Raw genomic sequence first — 18,012 nt, 5'->3', positions numbered from 1 at the left:
AACCTGAAATCTGGCATTGTGATGCCCCCAGATATGGTTTTCTTTTTTAAAATTCCCCTGGCTATTCGGGGTCTTTTCTGATTCCACACAAATCTTAAAATAATTTGTTCTAACTCTCTGAAGAAAGTCCATGGTATTTTGATAGGGATTGCATTAAACGTATAAATTGCCCTGGGTAACATTGACATTTTTACAATATTAATTCTGCCAATCCATGAGCATGGAATATTTTTCCATCTCTTTGTGTCTTCCTCAATTTCTTTCAGAAGTGTTCTATAGTTTTTAGGGTATAGATCTTTTACCTCTTTGGTTACGTTTATTCCTAGGTATCTTATGCTTTTGGGTGCAATTGTAAATGGGATTGACTCCTTAATTTCTCTTTCTTCAGTCTCATTGTTAGTGTATAGAAATGCCATTGATTTCTGGGCATTGATTTTGTATCCTGCCACGCTACCAAATTGCTGTATGAGTTCTAGCAATCTTGGGGTGGAGGCTTTTGGGTTTTCTATGTAGAGTATCATGTCATCGGCGAAGAGGGAGAGTTTGACTTCTTCTTTGCCAATTTGAATGCCTTTAATGTCTTTTTGTTGTCTGATTGCTGAGGCGAGGACTTCCAGAACGATGTTGAACAGCAGTGGTGAGAGTGGACATCCCTGTCTTGTTCCTGATCTTAGGGGAAATGCTCCCAGTGCTTCCCCATTGAGAATGATATTTGCTGTGGGCTTTTCATAAATGGCTTTTAAGATGTCGAGGAAAGTTCCCTCTATCCCAACACTCTGAAGGGTTTTGATCAGGAATGGATGCTGTATTTTGTCAAATGCTTTCTCTGCATCTAATGAGAGTATCATATGGTTCTTGGTTTTTCTCTTGCTGATATGATGAATCACATTGATGGTTTTACGAGTGTTGAACCAGCCTTGTGTCCCAGGGATAAATCCTACTTGGTCATGGTGAATAATTTTCTTAATGTGTTGTTGGATCCTATTGGCTAGTATCTTGTTGAGAATTTTTGCATCCATGTTCATCAGGGATATTGGTCTGTAATTCTCCTTTTTGGTGGGGTCTTTGTCTGGTTTCGGAATTAAGGTGATGCTGGCCTCATAGAACGAATTTGGAAGTACTCCATCTCTTTCTATCTTTCCAAACAGCTTTAGTAGAATAGGTATGATTTCTTCTTTAAACGTTTGATAGAATTCTCCTGGGAAGCCATCTGGCCCTGGACTCTTGTGTCTTGGGAGGTTTTTGATGACTGCTTCAGTTTCCTCCCTGGTTATTGGCCTGTTCAGGTTTTCTATTTCTTCCTGCTCCAGTTTTGGTAGTTTGTGGCTTTCCAGGAATGCGTCCATTTCTTCTAGATTGCCTAATTTATTGACGTACAGCTGTTCATAATATGTTTTTAAAATCGTTTGTATTTCCTTGGTGTTGGTAGTGATCTCTCCTTTCTCATTCATGATTTTATTAATTTGAGTCTTCTCTCTCTTCTTTTTAATAAGGTTGGCTAATGGTTTATCTATCTTATTAATTCTTTCAAAGAACCAACTCCTGGTTCTGTTGATCTGTTCCACAGTTCTTTTGGTCTCGATATCATTGAGTTCTGCTCGAATTTTAATTAACTCTCTTCTTCTGCTGGGGGTGGTGTCTATTTGTTGCTTTTTCTCTAGTTCCTTTATGTGTAAGGTGAGCTTTTGAATTTGAGATCTTTCCAGTTTTTGAATGGATGCTTGTATTGCGATGTATTTCCCCCTCAGGACTGCTTTTGCTGCATCCCAAAGATTTTGAACGGTTGTATCTTCATTCTCATTAGTTTCCATGAATCCTTTTAATTCTTCCTTAATTTCCTGGTTGACCTTTTCATCTTTTAGCAGGATGGTCCTTAACCTCCATGTGTTTGTGGTCCTTCCATACTTCTTGTTGTGATTAAGTTCTAATTTCAAGGCATTATGGTCTGAGAATATACAAGGGACTATCCCGATCTTTTGGTATCGGTTCAGACCCGATTTGTGACCCAGTATGTGGTCTATTCTGGAGAAAGTTCCATGTGCACTTGAGAAGAATGTGTATTCAGTTGAGTTTGGATGTAAAGTTCTGTAGATATCTGTGAAATCCATCTGGTCCAGTGTATCATTTAAAGCTCTCGTTTCTTTGGAGATGTTGTGCTTAGAAGACCTATCCAGGGTAGAAAGAGCTAGATTGAAGTCACCAAGTATAAGTGTATTATTATCAAGGTATTTCTTGAGTTTGGTTATTAATTGGTTTAAATATTTGGCAGCTCCCACATTCGGGGCATATATATTGAGGAGTGTTAAGTCCTCTTGTTGGATAGATCCTTTGAGTATGAGATAGTGTCCCTCTTCATCTCTCACTATAGTCTTTGGGGTAAATTTTAATTTATCTGATATAAGGATGGCAACCCCTGCTTTCTTTTGAGGACCATTTGAATGGTAAATGGTTCCCCAACCTTTTATTTTCAGGTTGTAGGTGTCCTTCTGTCTAAAATGAGTCTCTTGTAGACAGCAAATAGATGGGTCCTGCTTTTTTATCCAGTCTGAAACCCTGCGCCTTTTGATGGGGTCATTAAGCCCGTTCACATTCAGAGTTACTATTGATAGATATGAGTTTAGTGTCATCATATCTATTCAGTCCTTGTTTTTGTGGATTGTTCCACTGAACTTCTTCTTAAAGGGGAATTTTAAGAGTCCCCCTTAAAATTTCTTGCAGAGCTGGTTTGGAGGTTACATATTCTTTCAGTTGCTGCCTGTCTTGGAAGCTCTTTATCTCTCCTTCCATTTTGAATGAAAGCCTTGCTGGGTAAAGTATTCTTGGTTGCATGTTCTTTTCATTTAGGACCCTGAATATATCCTGCCAGCCCTTTCTGGCCTGCCAGGTCTCTGTGGAGAGGTCTGCTGTTACCCTAATATTCCTCCCCATAAAAGTCAGGGACTTTTTTTCTCTTGCTGCTTTAAGGATCTTCTCCTTATCTTTGGAATTTGCAAGCTTCACTATTAAATGTCGAGGTGTTGAACGGTTTTTGTTGATTTTAGGGGGGGATCTCTCTATTTCCTGGATCTGAATGCCTGTTTCCCTTCCCAGATTCGGAAAGTTTTCAGCTAGGATTTGTTCAAATACATATTCTGGCCCTCTGTCGCTTTCGGCGCCCTCAGGAACCCCAATTAAACGTAGGTTTTTCTTCCTCAGGCTATCATTTATTTCCCTTAATCTATCCTCATGGTCTTTTAATTGCCTGTCTCTTTTTTCCTCAGTTTCCCTCTTTGCCATCAACTTGTCTTCTATGTCACTCACCCGTTCTTCCACCTCGTCAAGCCTCGTCGTTAGGACTTCTAGCTTGGATTGCATCTCATTTAATTGATTTTTAATTTCTGCCTGATTGGATCTAAATTCTGCAGTCATGAAGTCTCTTGAGTCATTTATGGTTTTTTCTAGAGCCACCAGTAGCTGTAAAATAGTGCTTCTGAATTGGCTTTCTGACATTGAATTGTAATCCATATTTTGTAACTCTGTTGGAGAGTGGGCTGTTTCTGATTCTTTTTTTTGAGGTGAGGTTTTCCTTCTAGTCATTTTGCTCAGTGCAGAGTGGCCAAAAACAAGTTGTATTGGTAAAAGGAGAAAAAGAGAGAGAAGGAAAGAAAAGAGAAAAAGAAAAAAGAGAAAGAAGAAAAAAAAGGGGAAAAAGAGAAGAAAAAGAAAGAAAGGAGAAAAAAAAGGGGGGGTGGGGGAAGCAATCAGAAATCAAGAAGAAAGAGAGAAGAAAAAAAAAGCACAAAACAAAACAAAACAAAAAAACAAAAACAGAAAAAACAAAAAAGAAAAAAAAAACCACGGGGGAGTATCTTCCGATTCTGTGTACTTTAAGTCCCTTGACTTCCCCTGGAACTGGTCCGTGTCGCTGGTCTTCTGGGGGAGGGGCCTGCTGTGCTGATTCTCAGGTGTTAGCACTTGGGGGAGCTGCTCTGCCCCTGCCTGGTGCAGGGCTCAGTGGGGGTTGTTGACCCCGTGAGGCCCCGGGAGGAAGCCACAGTGGCGGGGGCAGCTCTGGGACCCTGGAGTCAGCCCCCGCAGTAGCTCCGGGGCTCTCCGTCTGCAGGGCCTGGAGGCTGCGGGGCGGGGCCGCTGATCTGCTCAGTTCCAGGCAGGAGCGTCCTTACTGTCCTGGGCCCTCCCGGCCTCTGCCTGTCCCTGGGGGGAGGCCGGATCCTGGGCTGTGTCCCGGCGCCCTGTGCTCCGGGGCCTGCGCTGTTGGATTCGCGCTCCCGGCGGTGCAGCCCCCTCCGCGGAGCCGCCGCCCGAGCCCCTCCGAGCTGTTCCCGGAGCCGCGCAGCCCCCTCCGCGGAGCTTCTTCCTCTGCGCGAGCCGCCGCCGCTGAGCTGTTCCCGGAGCCGCGCAGCCCCCTCCGCGGAGCCGCCGCCCGAGCCCCTCCGAGCTGCTCCGGGTCCCGCCGAGCGCTGCAGCCCTTAGGGAGCTCGGCGCACTCTCCGGGGCTCAGTTCCTCTGTTACTGTCCCAGGGAGCCCGAGGGCATCCCCGCCTTTCTGGGGATCCTGCTCCAATTCCCGGGGAGCCCCTTTCCCCCGGGAAGGTCGGTGCAGCTCCTGCTCCTCCGGGACGGGGCTCTCCTGTCCTGGGGACACTCGCCCCGGCCTCAGCCCGGCTCCTCGCGGGGCCCCTCCCCCTTGGAGGCCTTTTGTGTCTTTATTTCTTTTTCCCCGTCTTCCTACCTTGATAGAAGCGCGAACTCTTCTCACTGTAGCGTTCCAGCTGGTCTCTCTTTAAATCTCTGGCCGAATTCGTAGATTTTCAGGATGATTGGATGGTTTTCTAGGTAATTTGCTGAGGACAGGTGACCTGGAGACCCTACTCCTCCGCCATCTTGCCCCTCCTCCCAGACTCACTTTCTGATGTCAGCATTACCTTGACCCCAAAACCAAACATCCCAGTAAGAAGGAGAATTACAGAACAATGCCATTGATGAATCTGGATGCAAATTTCTCACCAAGATCCTAACCATGAGGATCCAATAGTATATTAATAGGATTATTCACGACAATGAAAAAAATGGGCTTAATTCTTGGGCTGCAAATGTGGTTCAGTATGTGTTTATTGAACAGTGTGATAATCCCATTAATAAAATAAAGGATAAGAGCCATTTTATCCTCTCAACTGATGCCCAAAAATAATTTGACAAAATATATTATTCTTTCTTGATAAAAATCTTTTCCTGTTTATGGATAGGAGGATAAACCAAATTCACGAAAGCCATCTACAGAAGATACACAAAGAATGTCATCCTCAACGTGGAAAACCTGAGACCATTTCTCGTAAGGTAAGGAACATGACAGGATTCTGCACTGTCACCACCTTTATTCAACATAAAACTAGACATCCTAGGCTGAGTAGTCAGAAAAATAATTAAAAGTCATGCAAATCACCAAAGAAAAAAAACAAAATTTCACTCTTCACAGACAACAAGATACTTTAAGGAGAAACCGCAAAGGCTCTATCGAAAAAATTGCTGGAACTGATACAGGAATTCAGCAATACCTGAGTATATAAAATTAATGCAAGGAAGTCAGTGGCATTGCTATATACTACAAATGAAAGAGAAGAAAGACAAACCAAGGACAATGAATCCCATTTATAATTGCATCAGAAAATTCATATAATGGGAATAATCCTAACCAAAGAGGGAAAGGACCTAAAGTCTAAAAATTCTAAAATACATAACAAAGATATTAAAGAAGACACAAATATATGGAAAACATTCTACTCCTATGGAGAGGGAGAATGAATATTGATATAATGTCTATGCCACTAACAGCAATCTACGCGTTCGATACAAACCCTATCAAGACACCACAAACATTTTTCTAGGAAATGGAACAAACAATCCTAAAACATGTAAGGAAACAAAAAAGATTCTGTCTAGGCAAAGGAATGTGGAAAAAACCCAAAGCAGAAGGCATCACAGTTGGGGATTTCAAAGTTGTGGTCATCAAGACAGTATAATAGTAGCAGTAGAACATGCACATAGGTCAATGGATTAGAAAAGAGAACCCGGAAATGGACACAGCTCTGTGGTCAACTTATCCTCAACAAAGTACAAAAGACTATCGACTAGAAAAAGGACAATCTTTTCAACAAGTGGTGTTGGGAATATTGGACAGCTGCAAGTAGAAGAATTAACCTGGCCACATTCTTACACTCCACACAAAGATAAACTCAGAGTAGATGAAAGACCTAAATGTGAGGCAGGAAACCATCAAAATCCAAGAGATTTTTTGACCTCGGGCACAACAGGTCCTTGGTACTCAAGTCTCCAAAGGGAAGGAAAACAAAAGCAAAAATGAACTCCATGGACAACACCAAGGAAGGAGCTGTCCACAGCTATGGAAACACTGAATATAATTAAAAGGCAACGTAACAAATGGGAAAATATAAGGACGCCTGTGTAGCTTGAGCATCTGTCTTTGGCTCAGTGATCCCAGGGTTCTGGGATTGAGACAGCATCAGGCTCCCTGTAGGGAGCGTACTTCTCCCTCTACCTGTGTTTCTGCATCTCTCTCTCTCTATCTCTCATGAATAATAAATAAGATTTTTGCAAATCTATCTTCAGATTAAGGCTGGTTTCAAAATGGAGACAGAAATCATCAAACTAAACTACTACAAAGTGAAAACTACAATCAGAAATGGGCAGAAGACATGAAGAGACACCCTGTCCTGAGTTGAGTTGCCGACTCTCACCTTATATTATGTAGGTCATCCACATGTAAAATGAAATTTATTGTCTCCTCTAGATCGACCTTATATCAACTGCATGAATAGAACAGACAATGGATCCAAAAGAAAAGAGAGAAGAATTTTCTGCCCCAGACTGTAGGACCTACCAGAAAACCTGGCAAGAAAACTACATAAAAGAAATGAAAAATTGGTAAACTGAAAGAAAATAATTTGTTTGCCTATGACAATGTCTTAAAAGAGTCAATGAGTAAAAACCTCACATAAAAACTGGAAGAAATAACTCATGAGTTCAGTAAAAAATAAAGATGTAAAATAAGCAAGTACAATAAAAGTTTGCTTCTACAAACTAAAAACAAATTACCTATACAAAATTAAAAAAATGATTCGTTTTTCACTGGTATCAAAAATAAATATTTAGGATTAAAACTGACTAAGGAGATAAAATACTCTGTGGAAAATGACCTACATTAATGAAAGTCTCTTGAAAATGCAGCCAGAAATGCAAAGATAACCCTGCTTACACATTAGAACTTCATATAGTCATAGTGCCATATACACAAATTGCTAGAGAATTGTGGTACAACACTTGTGTTGACTTTTAAAGACTCAAATGTAAGTCTGGGGCTGGTTATATACTCAGAGGACATGCAAATACCACCTTCTCTCCTCTGATTAAAACAGCCCAGCCCCGAACCTGCAGCTGAGAGCAGTCCCAGCCCCAGGATCCCCAGGTGACCCCATTCAGTGATCAGGACAGAACACAGACAACTCACCATGGAGTCTGTGCTCAGCTGGGTTTTCCTTGTCGCTATTTTAAAAGGTAATTCATGGAGAACAAGAGACCTTGAGTCTGTGAGTGGAGGTGAGTGAGAGAAATAGGCAATGTGGGACAGTTGTTTGACCAGGATGTCTTGTGTCTGCAGGTGTCCAGGGTGAGGTGCAGCTGGTGGAGTCTGGGGGAGACCTGGTGAAGCCTGGGGGTTTCCTGAGACTCTCCTGTGTAGCCTCTGGATTCACCTTCAGTAGCTATGCCATGAGCTGGGTCCACAAGGCTCCTGTGAAGGGGCTGCAGTGGGTCACACGGATTTATGCTAGTGGAAGTAGAACGAGCTATGCAGACGCTGTGAAGGGCCGATTCACCATCTCCAGAGACAATGTCAAGAACACGCTGTATCTGCAGATGAACAGCCTGAGAGCCGAGGACACGGCCGTGCATTACTGTTTGAAGGACACAGTAAGGGGACCTCAGAGTGAGCTCAGAGTGAGCCATCAACACAAACCTCCCTGTAGAGGGGGATCGGGACCACCGAGGAGGGGTGCACACTCCTCACCACTTCTGTCTTGAAGGCCCAGGAGCAGGTGCAGATGGAGGTTCTGGGCAGGTATCCTGTCAGGGTCTGGGATTCCTCTCCATTGATCAGTTTCCCCAGGGAGCCCCTCTGGACAAAGGACTTTGTGCTTAACTATGCAAGGTCTTATTTAGAAACTTAGTTTATATAGGAAAACAACTTCTTTATATGCCCAAAAGACAGTTGCTTATATCTATTTAATGTTTTGCATGAATATGAATAATATACACATAACTCCATGTGCCTCATCTTTAGTTGAATCATCAATGCAAGAGAGGTGAGTGGGGGAAGGGGGTGACAGGGTAACAGGACCTGAGGGGGGCACTTGAAGGGTTGAGCACTAGGTGTTACACTATACTTCGCCAATCGAACCCCAATAAAAATATACATAAAAAAACAGACCATGCACCCCCCAGAAAGCTGACTTCTAGATAAATGAGAACAATGATTAAAGAGAAGCAGCAAAATTTATGAAGTGATAATCAACTTGGATTGAGGACTTACCCAGACTCTCAAGTGCAAGCTGTCCTTTTACCAAGGTCACCAGCTGGTTCAGATGGTCAAGTGTACACTGTGTGCTCAGAGACCAGAAGCTTCTACTGGATCCATGAGGTTCATCAGGGCGAGAAGCTGTATTGGTGGAACTTCCACCTGCAGGGAATAACTCATGGATCCTTCAGGTGCTGAAGGATCATCTCACTGGGTGTGACCTCTACCATCCCTGTGGTGAAACCTAATGTCCATGTGATGGGAGGAGGAGGTGGGGCCTTCAGGGGCACTTAGGTCATGAGGCTTAGTCCCATTGCAGAATCAGGTCCCTTATACACCAGGACTGGGAAAGCTCCCTGCCCCTGGCCCCATGTGAGGTGAAAGGGAATGGAGGCCTAGGACATGGGCATTCTCAAGGCATCATATCTTCCTGCAGCTGGACCTCAGATCCCCAGACTCAAGAACTGTGGGAATGAGGGTCTGTTGTTTAATCCACTCCGTCCATGTAAGTTGTTCCACCAGGGGGCACAGGAACATTAGTGACACATTAGTGACACATGAACCCAAACACCAATGCTTTGGTGTTTCCAGGAGTGATGACTGTGATGACCCTGAGGGATTTGAGTGCCATCATCTCCTTATGCAGTTGTGTCATACTGACTACTGTGAGTTGTGTGCCTCAGCTACTTTTAGCATTTGACTTTTTACTTCATATGCAATCCCTTTTGTAAAGGGTCTTTACACCATCCAGGTAACAGGACCTGGTGATGACAATATCTAACACTTCATCCTATCCCATAGTTTACACATTAATGCAGCTGAGAGTGCAGTTGTGTCAGGAAGTTAAGTCCACACATCATAACTCATCCAGTGTGGCAGCCCCAAATGAACTTAATGGGAGGAGTGGCCCAGCTTTGTCCAAAATCAGCATGATTTGTGCATTTATCTCCTTTTCCCAAACTTGCACATCCAGGACTTTAATCATGAGAGGATGAAGGAGAGGGTGGAGCACAGAGGTTCCATAACACAGTGGAGGCCCAGGACCTAGGTGGAGGTTTGATGAATGTGTAAGCACACTTTGGGGCAGAAGGTTGTTCTACCTGCAATACAACCCTCCCTCCTGACTGTGTCCGGGACCCTGGCCAGCCCTTTGAAGACATTCTCCACATGGGAGCAAGAGGAGCCAGGGCTTATTGAATGAGATCTCAGAGAGAACATAGAAGTCTCAAAGGTCACTACAGACCCTGCTCCCAGGAAATCCCCAGAAACTAGGACTCACCTTCCCCTTTCCCAATTTCATAAAAAGTCACATAACACGTGCACTGCCTCAGCTGGGAAATAGATGGTGCCCAGCCCTGATATATTTGCTTTTTGGACCTCCTCAACTAGGACTTACTAATTTTCTTCATTTCTTACATTTTCTTACATCACTTCCATGGATTCATGACATCATGGACTCAACCTTCTGCACTGAGGTCCCTGCTGTCCTGAGAGCCAGGTACCATGGAAACTAGAGTAACACTTACAATCATAATAACACCTACGGTCAAGCCAAAAGGATCATTTACTCACCCGGGGCACATATGGTTCTTGGGAGGAACACTCTCAACTTAGTTCGAAAGGGTAGGGTCATTGTCCCCTTCCCACATGACAGGGGACACGGAGCCCCAAAAACGCAGGCACTTCCATGGTTATTAGCTCCAAGATGAGCCCCCACCAGCTTCCAGTCCCTAATTCCACATGGGAAGTACAAGGATAAGGGCATCTGGACATGTGCTTATGTGCTCCATCTAACCATTCTGGTTCTTCACCTTGATTTCTCCATCCTCTGTGCTCCTCACGGACAGGTCCCTGCATGTACCCTGAAGATTTCATGAATTATAAATCTATTACAGTGAAGTCATTCGTTCCTGTTGCACATTCTATTATTCTCTCTCCCTCTGCTTATGCCCCTCACCTCCAAGACTTGAACACATATGTTAGTAGAGGAAAGAGTCTCAAAGCATTAAAACTAGCAAGCTCACGTTGTTTGACTTTCTATGTCTCAGAGAAATCCTGATATGATTAAGAGTTACTTATTGATTTTCCTGTTGATGTATCAATTCTGTATTCATTGATCCTTATCTGGACATTTTTTGTACTTTAATATTGGCAGGTACACACATAATTAGCAATAATGGACTCCCCGTTTACACTTTGCACTGAGGTGAGGGGCTCAGCCTAAGGAAACAGGTTACATTCCTGTTTCTCTGAACACCCACAGATTTCTGCTGGCAGAGCTAATCATTTCCTCTTGTCCCCAAGTATGGGCCATGGTCCCTCAGTGGTGACCTTTTCTCTCATGTTCCAGCTCCACTTGGAAGGCAAGGAAGCCCCCAATCTTGCACCCAGCTCTGCACCAGTTATAGAACACAGCTTTCTCACTGTATATCTTGTGTTCAAGAAATGATACCGGCCCTCTGGAGTCCCCTGCGTAGGTTCCAGCTGCCACCCAGTCCCTCTGAATCACAGGCATTTACTCTTGAGAATATTTGATGCCCCTCTGTACACAGGACCAACTTACCTGTGTCTCAAGAGGGATTAGAGTTGAGGGGCTACAGGATGCCCATCTGTATGAGGAGGAGAATGAAGGGTGCTCAGGGAAAAAGTGACACCCCCTGAGGACAGGTCTCTCAAGATTCATACCGACCCCAGGTCCCTATGTCATGGACCTCGGACATTCCTTCCTTTTCATAGGGGTCTTGGCCAATACTTCTATCTAGTCGTGGTCTGTTGGCTTAACAGGAATGTCTATGAGGGTTCTAGCAGAAGCACAGTTCCAGGAGGACCTGCTGCCTGAGGTGCAAAGAGCAGGTGTCAGAAAGAGGGGCGACCATCAGGATGGAGCCCCATAAGTGGACAGAACCAGAGCTTTTGGGCAAAGAGTTGTCATGAGGAAGCTCTGGTGACTCTCAGAGAGCTGACCCCATTCACCTGCCCCTCTTCTGTCCCACCCACCAGGTAACCTGGAGCACCTCCTGTGTCACCTGACATGGTGTAGCTAGTTATGCTCCTCCAGTTATCAGAGTCACCACCTCCACAATCATGGGGTCACCATGCCCTCAGCTGTAGGCCAGGGATGGTAAATGCATGATGGCTACTGCCCCTCCTCTCCTCTAGGACATTTGCACTTGGTGGTGTCCACCCTAAAGCACAGCAGTCAGCACAGCCCAGAGTCCCTGCACTGACCATTTCTCCTGTATGATGGGGATAAAACCAGTGCCCAGCCCAGGTCAGACAGGACACACACCTGAACACATTAATATGTTATTTGCATAGCCCAATTGAACAGGACTGTGAGAACAAGCTGGACGATCATACACTGTGGCAGTGACCAGAGTGCCCCCAGGCCCCGAAGCACTGCTCACCATGAAGAAGGCACATGGAGACCATAAACACACAACACCAAGCTCTAGTGTGGAGGTATTTCATCCAAACCAGAAGCAGATTCATCTCTTCCACTCTGTTTTTTTTGTGCAGCTCCTCTCTTCTTGAAACCTGACATACACATGAGCCCATCTGCACAGGTGAGACAGGAAATGATCTCCAAGAGGGAAACCCCCACTTCAGAGATCCTTCCCTGTCACTCAGATACGGGACACTGATCCAACATTCAGCAGTCCAGGAACCCTATTTCTGCATCATATCATTTATTTGCATCTGGGGAGCCTTCCCTGTCCAGTGACATCCATGACCTCAAATGGGGGTCCTGGCTGTTCCCTCTGGGAAAGGGGATGTCCACAGCATTGATGTTTACTGAGACCTCCCTATGGGTATGGGGCACATTGCTGGAAGCAATGACATGGTGTGTCAGCCTGGGAATTATCATCTGAGGGGCAGGGCTGGGCCCTCGTATCCACAGACTTGCAGGACCCCAGGCATTGGGAGGACAGACAAACCCAACATGCACACACTTCCCTATCTCTGCTTGAATCATTTTCTTTAGTTGTGTTGACTTGAAACTAGCAAACACCCAGGCCCAGGGTCCAGGTGGAGGACACTGCCCATGAGCTGGATGCAGGGAAGAAGGGCACAATGGGATCCTGATTCCAAATATCAGCTACATTGTGTGTGTGTGTGTGTGTGTGTGTGTGTGTGTCTTATTGGACAGTGGAGTTGCAGTGCCCTGTGAGCTGCATGTGTCTCTTTGAGAAGATCAATGTGACCTTAAGGAACCTAAAGGAGATAAGGGGCTCCCCAAAGCCCTGACAGTTCCTGGCCTCATGGTGAGTGTGGACTGTGAGGGCATCTGGGACTACAGGGAAGTGTCTCCACCAGAAGTTCAGAGGTCCCTTGCTTGGGATCTCCCCGTAGACTGTGCACAGCTAGGAACTGAATTCACTATTGCAGGACATGTTATCTGAGCACATGGTGTCATGGGAGGAACTCTCTGAAGGCACAACACACCCATTTTGGGGGCAGAAAGATTTCCCTCATTCCCTCTTAGGTTCTTAGGATGGGTTAAAAATTACTTGGACATAAGACAAACAGGAGAAAATTAGTATTAATCTTGCATGTATAGCAGCTTGTAAAATATAAAGACACAGAAATGTGAGCAAAGTAGAAAGGACTTACACCTCTCTACAGGGTGGGGATTGGAAGGCATGACAACAGATAGAAATGGGGTTTGTTTCTTATTGGAGAAGTGACGTTTGTTTTACAGCTTCTTTGGACCTAAAATCCTATTTCTTGTGGTAATAAAATGTTTCTTCCTGAAACAGGAAGATTTTCCTTCGGGAGACTTGATTTCACCTCAGTGGTTGGGACTGTCAGTATATATCTGCATTGGTTCTTTTTTGGGGAGCATAAATTCCAGGAGTACATTTGGGGTGTCATATTCTGCACCCATTCATAATGTACTACTGGAGTAGAGACACTGCAGTAAATACCCTTTGAGCCCCGACGGTGTCCTCCAAGCAGAATCTGGTCAGGGCTACAGGGGGCACTCAGGACCATGCAACACAAGGCAGCTGCCCCAGGAGCAGGTGCACAGGGACCTGGGGAAGGCTTCCTCAGAGAAGTTGGGGTTCCCTTGCTCGAGGAACTACCTAAAATGCAGGGAGGACAGGGAGTGCTACAGGGTGTGTAATGTTTTTATATAAAATATTTCCATAAATAATACCTAAATTAAAATTTATAGATGGACGAAATACCAAAATATGTGATTACTAACAGTTGACTATCAATAACTACATGAATTGATATTTAAATTTCAATTCATGTATTGTTCTCATTTTATTAGAATATCCCTTAGTCAAAATCATTATCTGCCTGTCTTACATACATGATGATATCACCCTCAGATCACATCTGCACTTGCCTGTCTGCAAGGTTTAGAATTGCTCCCAGGATGAGCAGAAACTGTCTTCCCCCAAGTGAGTCTAAGCCCCAGATGTCTCTTCCTTTTTGGATCATGAGTTTTCTCCAGGATCTCATAGGTGCTCACTATCCTCAACCAGCTCTGTTCCCAAACACACAAGATGATGCTTAATTCATAGCAATTTGCTTCTCAGGACTTTATAGGATGACATCTATCTGAAATCACTTTACCCCACAAGACATAATAGCATGAATTTTTAAGGGTTCTCTTGAGGAACTGGACCCATAGCACGTTGGATCCCATGACTTAATAGGCTGAGAGGTCCTTGATTGCATTCATGAGGTGGGGACCCAGGGAATCCAGTGGAGTAATTCTCGTCTGATTCTGAAGTAATCTCTTATTAGAGAATTTGGAGACGTGCATGTGTAACTGTCTCCAAGGCAGGAGGACATTAATGTTTCAAATCAAGCCTCCAGGCAGGAAGAATGATGGAACTCTTCATCCTTCAGCTATTTATTCTATTCAGAGAAACTCAGGCATCCCTTTTTCTTTTTCTTTTTTTCTGAAGATTTTATTTATTTATTTATTGATGAGAGATACAGAGACAGTAGCAGAGACGGGGCAGAGGTAGAAGCAGGGCAGAGAAGCAGCAGGGAGCTCAATGTGAGACTCGAACCTGAGACTTCAGGATGACCTGAGCCGAAGGCAAATGCTCAACCACTGAGCCACCCAGGCATCCTGAGTGTCTGTTGTTTAAATCCACCCAATTCTTGCACAATGTTACAGCAGCCAGAACAGATGATGACCCCAGTGCAATGGATCCAAGTAATGGTGCTCTGGCATTTCCACAAGTCGTGTCTTTGATGACCCTGAGGGATTTGAGTGGTACCATCTCCTTCCAGACTTGTGTTATACTGACTGCTGGTAGGTGTCTGCCTCACCACTGGGAACGACGTTGGTCCCCCATGTCCCCAACTTAATACCTACCTCTGTCTGTTACTCTCCCTCCTTAGATGAGGGGGGTTTCCAATGGTGAGCTCATTACTGGAAATCCAGAAACACCTACAATAACTGTTTATTCTTTATCTATATGTTTATATGCAGTCATTTTCTAGAGTGTTTCTACACTCTCCTGGTGGCATGACCTGGTGTTGACAGTATTTCTCAGCTCTTCCTTCCTATCCATAGTTTACACGTGAACTCACTGGTAGATTAACTGTTTCAGGAAGTGAAATCCAGTCATGGAAAGTGAGTCCCCTGATGGCAAGATATAAACATCTGGTGGGAACGACCCCTTCTGTGTATCAGGAGGGAAAAATGATTCTCAGAATCAGAGTAGGGAATGTAGGTCCCAGAAGGCTCTGCGGAAAACCCTTGTTGTTCTACACTCATTAAGTGACCCAAACACAAATCCTGGGCTTCAATATCTACAAACACAATGTCGTATCGTAAAACAGACAGAAGGGCTGCCACCGCAATCATTGTCTGGGTGTCGTATTTTACATAACTTATGCACATGGAAAATGAAATGCATCTCTCCTTAGATATGTCTTATATCTACTGATTTATCAGATGAGAAAAAGAAACCAGAAAAACAGAAGAGAATCTTTCTGCTACAACACGTTGAAGACATACTGAGGGAAATTAGGCAATTAAAATATTAATCAGGAGAGGGAAGAAAAGTTATTTGTTTCCATATGACATGTTATGCTAAAGAGGCAATGTTTACAAATTCCACAAACTCTAAGAATTAATGATGTCAGGGAATGTTCAGGATATAAAATAAACAAATACAGCTATGATTCCAAAGACTAAGAAAAATTATCTATGTAAAATTCACAAAAACATGAATTTACGTAGCATCAAAATATATTTAGGATTAAATTTCAATAGGAGATAAAGTACCATATTAAAGTCAACAGCAAAGAAACAAACAATGCAATCATGAAATGGGCAAAAGACATGAAGAGAAATCTCACAGAGGAAGACATAGACATGGCCAACACGCATATGAGAAAATGCTCTGCATCACTTGCCATCAGGGAAATACAAATAAAAAACGTAATAAGATACCACCTCAAACCAGTGAGAATGGGGAAAATTAACAAGGCAGGAAACCACAAATGTTGGAGAGGATGCATAGAAAAGGGAACCCTCTTAACTGCTGGTGGGAATGTGAACTGGTGCAGCCACTCTGGAAAACTGTGTGGAGGTTCCTCAAAGAGTTATAAATAGACCTGCCCTATCACCCAACAATTGCACTGTTGGGGATTTATCCCAAAGATACAGATGCAATGAAATGCCGGGACACCTGCACCCCGATGTTTATCACAGGAATGTCCACAATAGCCAAACTGTGGAAGTTGCCTCGGTGTTCATCTAAAGATGAATGGATAAAGATGTGGTTTATGTACACAATGGAATATTACTCAGCCATTAGAAATGACAAATACCCACGATTTGCTTCAACGTGGATGGAACTGGAGAGTATTATGCTGAGTGAAATGAGTCAATCAGAGAAGGACAAATATTATATGTTCTCATTCATTTGGGGAATATAAATAGTAGTGAAAGGGAATAGAAGTGAAGGGAGAAGAAATGAGTGGAAAGTATCAGAAAGGGAGACAGAACATAAACACTCCTAACTCTGGGAAATGACTAGGGGTGGTGGAAGGGGAGGAGGGCGGGGGGTGGAGGTGAATAGTTGAGGGGCACTGAGAGGGGCACTTGACGGGATGAGCACTGGGTGTTATTCTGTATGTTGGTAAATTGAACACCAATAAAAAATATATTTATCGTAAAAAATAAATAAATAATAAATAAATAAATAAATAAAATAAATAAAATAAATAAAATAAAATAAAATAATAACAATAAAAAAGAATGGAATCTAAGACTGCAGCTGAATATATAGTCAGAACATGCAAGTAAGGTCCTCCCTACACTGATTAAACCAGCCCAGCCCCGACCCTAAGCCTTGAGAAGAGCTCTAGCAACAGGATCCCCAGGTGGCCCCATTCAATGCTCACAACACAACACAGAAAATCCACTATGGAGTCTGTGCTCCCATGGGTTTTCCTTGTCGCTATTTTAAAACGTAATTCATGGTGAAGAAGGGACCTTGAGTCTGTGAGTGGAGGTGAGTGAGGGGATGTCAGACAGTTTCCTGACCAGGATGTCTTGTGTCTGCAGGTGTCCACGGTGAGGTGCAGCTGTTGGAGTCTGGGGGAAACCTGGTGAAGCCTAGGGGGTCCCTGAGACTCTCCTGTGTGGCCTCTGGATTCACCTTCAGTAGCTACACCATGCAATGGGTCCCTCAGGCTCCAGGGAAAGGGCTGCAGTGGGTCACATACATTAACAGTGGTGGAAGTAGCACAAGCTCCGCAGACACTGTGAAGGGCCCATTCATCATCTCCAGAGACAACGCCAAGAACCCGCTGTATCTGCAGATGAACAGCCTGAGAGCCGAGGACACAGCCGTGTATTACTGTGCAGATGATACAGTGAGGGGACCTCAGTGTGAGCCCAGACACAAAATCTACCTGTATAAGGGGATCAGGACCACCAGGTGGTGCACACTCCTCCCCACTTCCGTCTTGAAGACCCAGGAGCAGGTGCAGATGGAGGTTCTGGGCAGGTTTCATGTTGGAGTCTGGGATTCCTCTCCATGGAGCTGTTTCCCCCAGGGAGTCTCTCTGAACCCTTGATTGTCTGTTTACCTATTCAGTCTCTTTCTTAGCGACTTAGAATTGAACTATTGCACTTGCACTTACTTGTACTTAACTTTTCCTGATCTGAAATATTAATTGATTACAAATAACTACATTCATGTCATCTGAACATTTTCATGAGTCCTATTGTCACCCCCTTTGGATCACAGGAGCCCATGATAACTGTTCAGTAATCTCCATTCAACACAAGAGAAAAGAGACATTCTACAAAAATGTTGATAATGGCCTGGGAGTGAGAAAAATTCCCAGCATGACATGGTAGGGAGGTGGACTCTGAGGTCACTCACAGACACACACAATCATAAGAGAATAAGCTTTAAATACCTTCACCT

The 18,012-nt window shown here is 44.1% G+C and overlaps 2 gene segments (V, D, J or C); both read left to right on the top strand.

Annotated features, from left to right (window-relative positions):
- The first annotated feature begins 7,464 nt into the window (after positions 1-7,464).
- LOC121492623 lies at positions 7,465-12,993 on the top strand. The segment is given in 3 exon segments: positions 7,465-7,572; positions 7,676-8,002; positions 12,785-12,993. Coding segments are annotated over 3 exon segments (582 nt in total).
- A 3,977-nt stretch (positions 12,994-16,970) lies between these two features.
- Positions 16,971-17,656, top strand: LOC121492622. The segment is given in 2 exon segments: positions 16,971-17,046; positions 17,142-17,656. Coding segments are annotated over 2 exon segments (591 nt in total).
- The last annotated feature ends 356 nt before the right edge of the window (positions 17,657-18,012 follow it).

This window comes from Vulpes lagopus, chromosome 6 (genome assembly GCF_018345385.1).
Source record: "Vulpes lagopus strain Blue_001 chromosome 6, ASM1834538v1, whole genome shotgun sequence".
NCBI classification, from domain to species: Eukaryota; Metazoa; Chordata; class Mammalia; order Carnivora; family Canidae; genus Vulpes; species Vulpes lagopus.
This window is presented reverse-complemented; position numbering and strand designations above follow the sequence as displayed.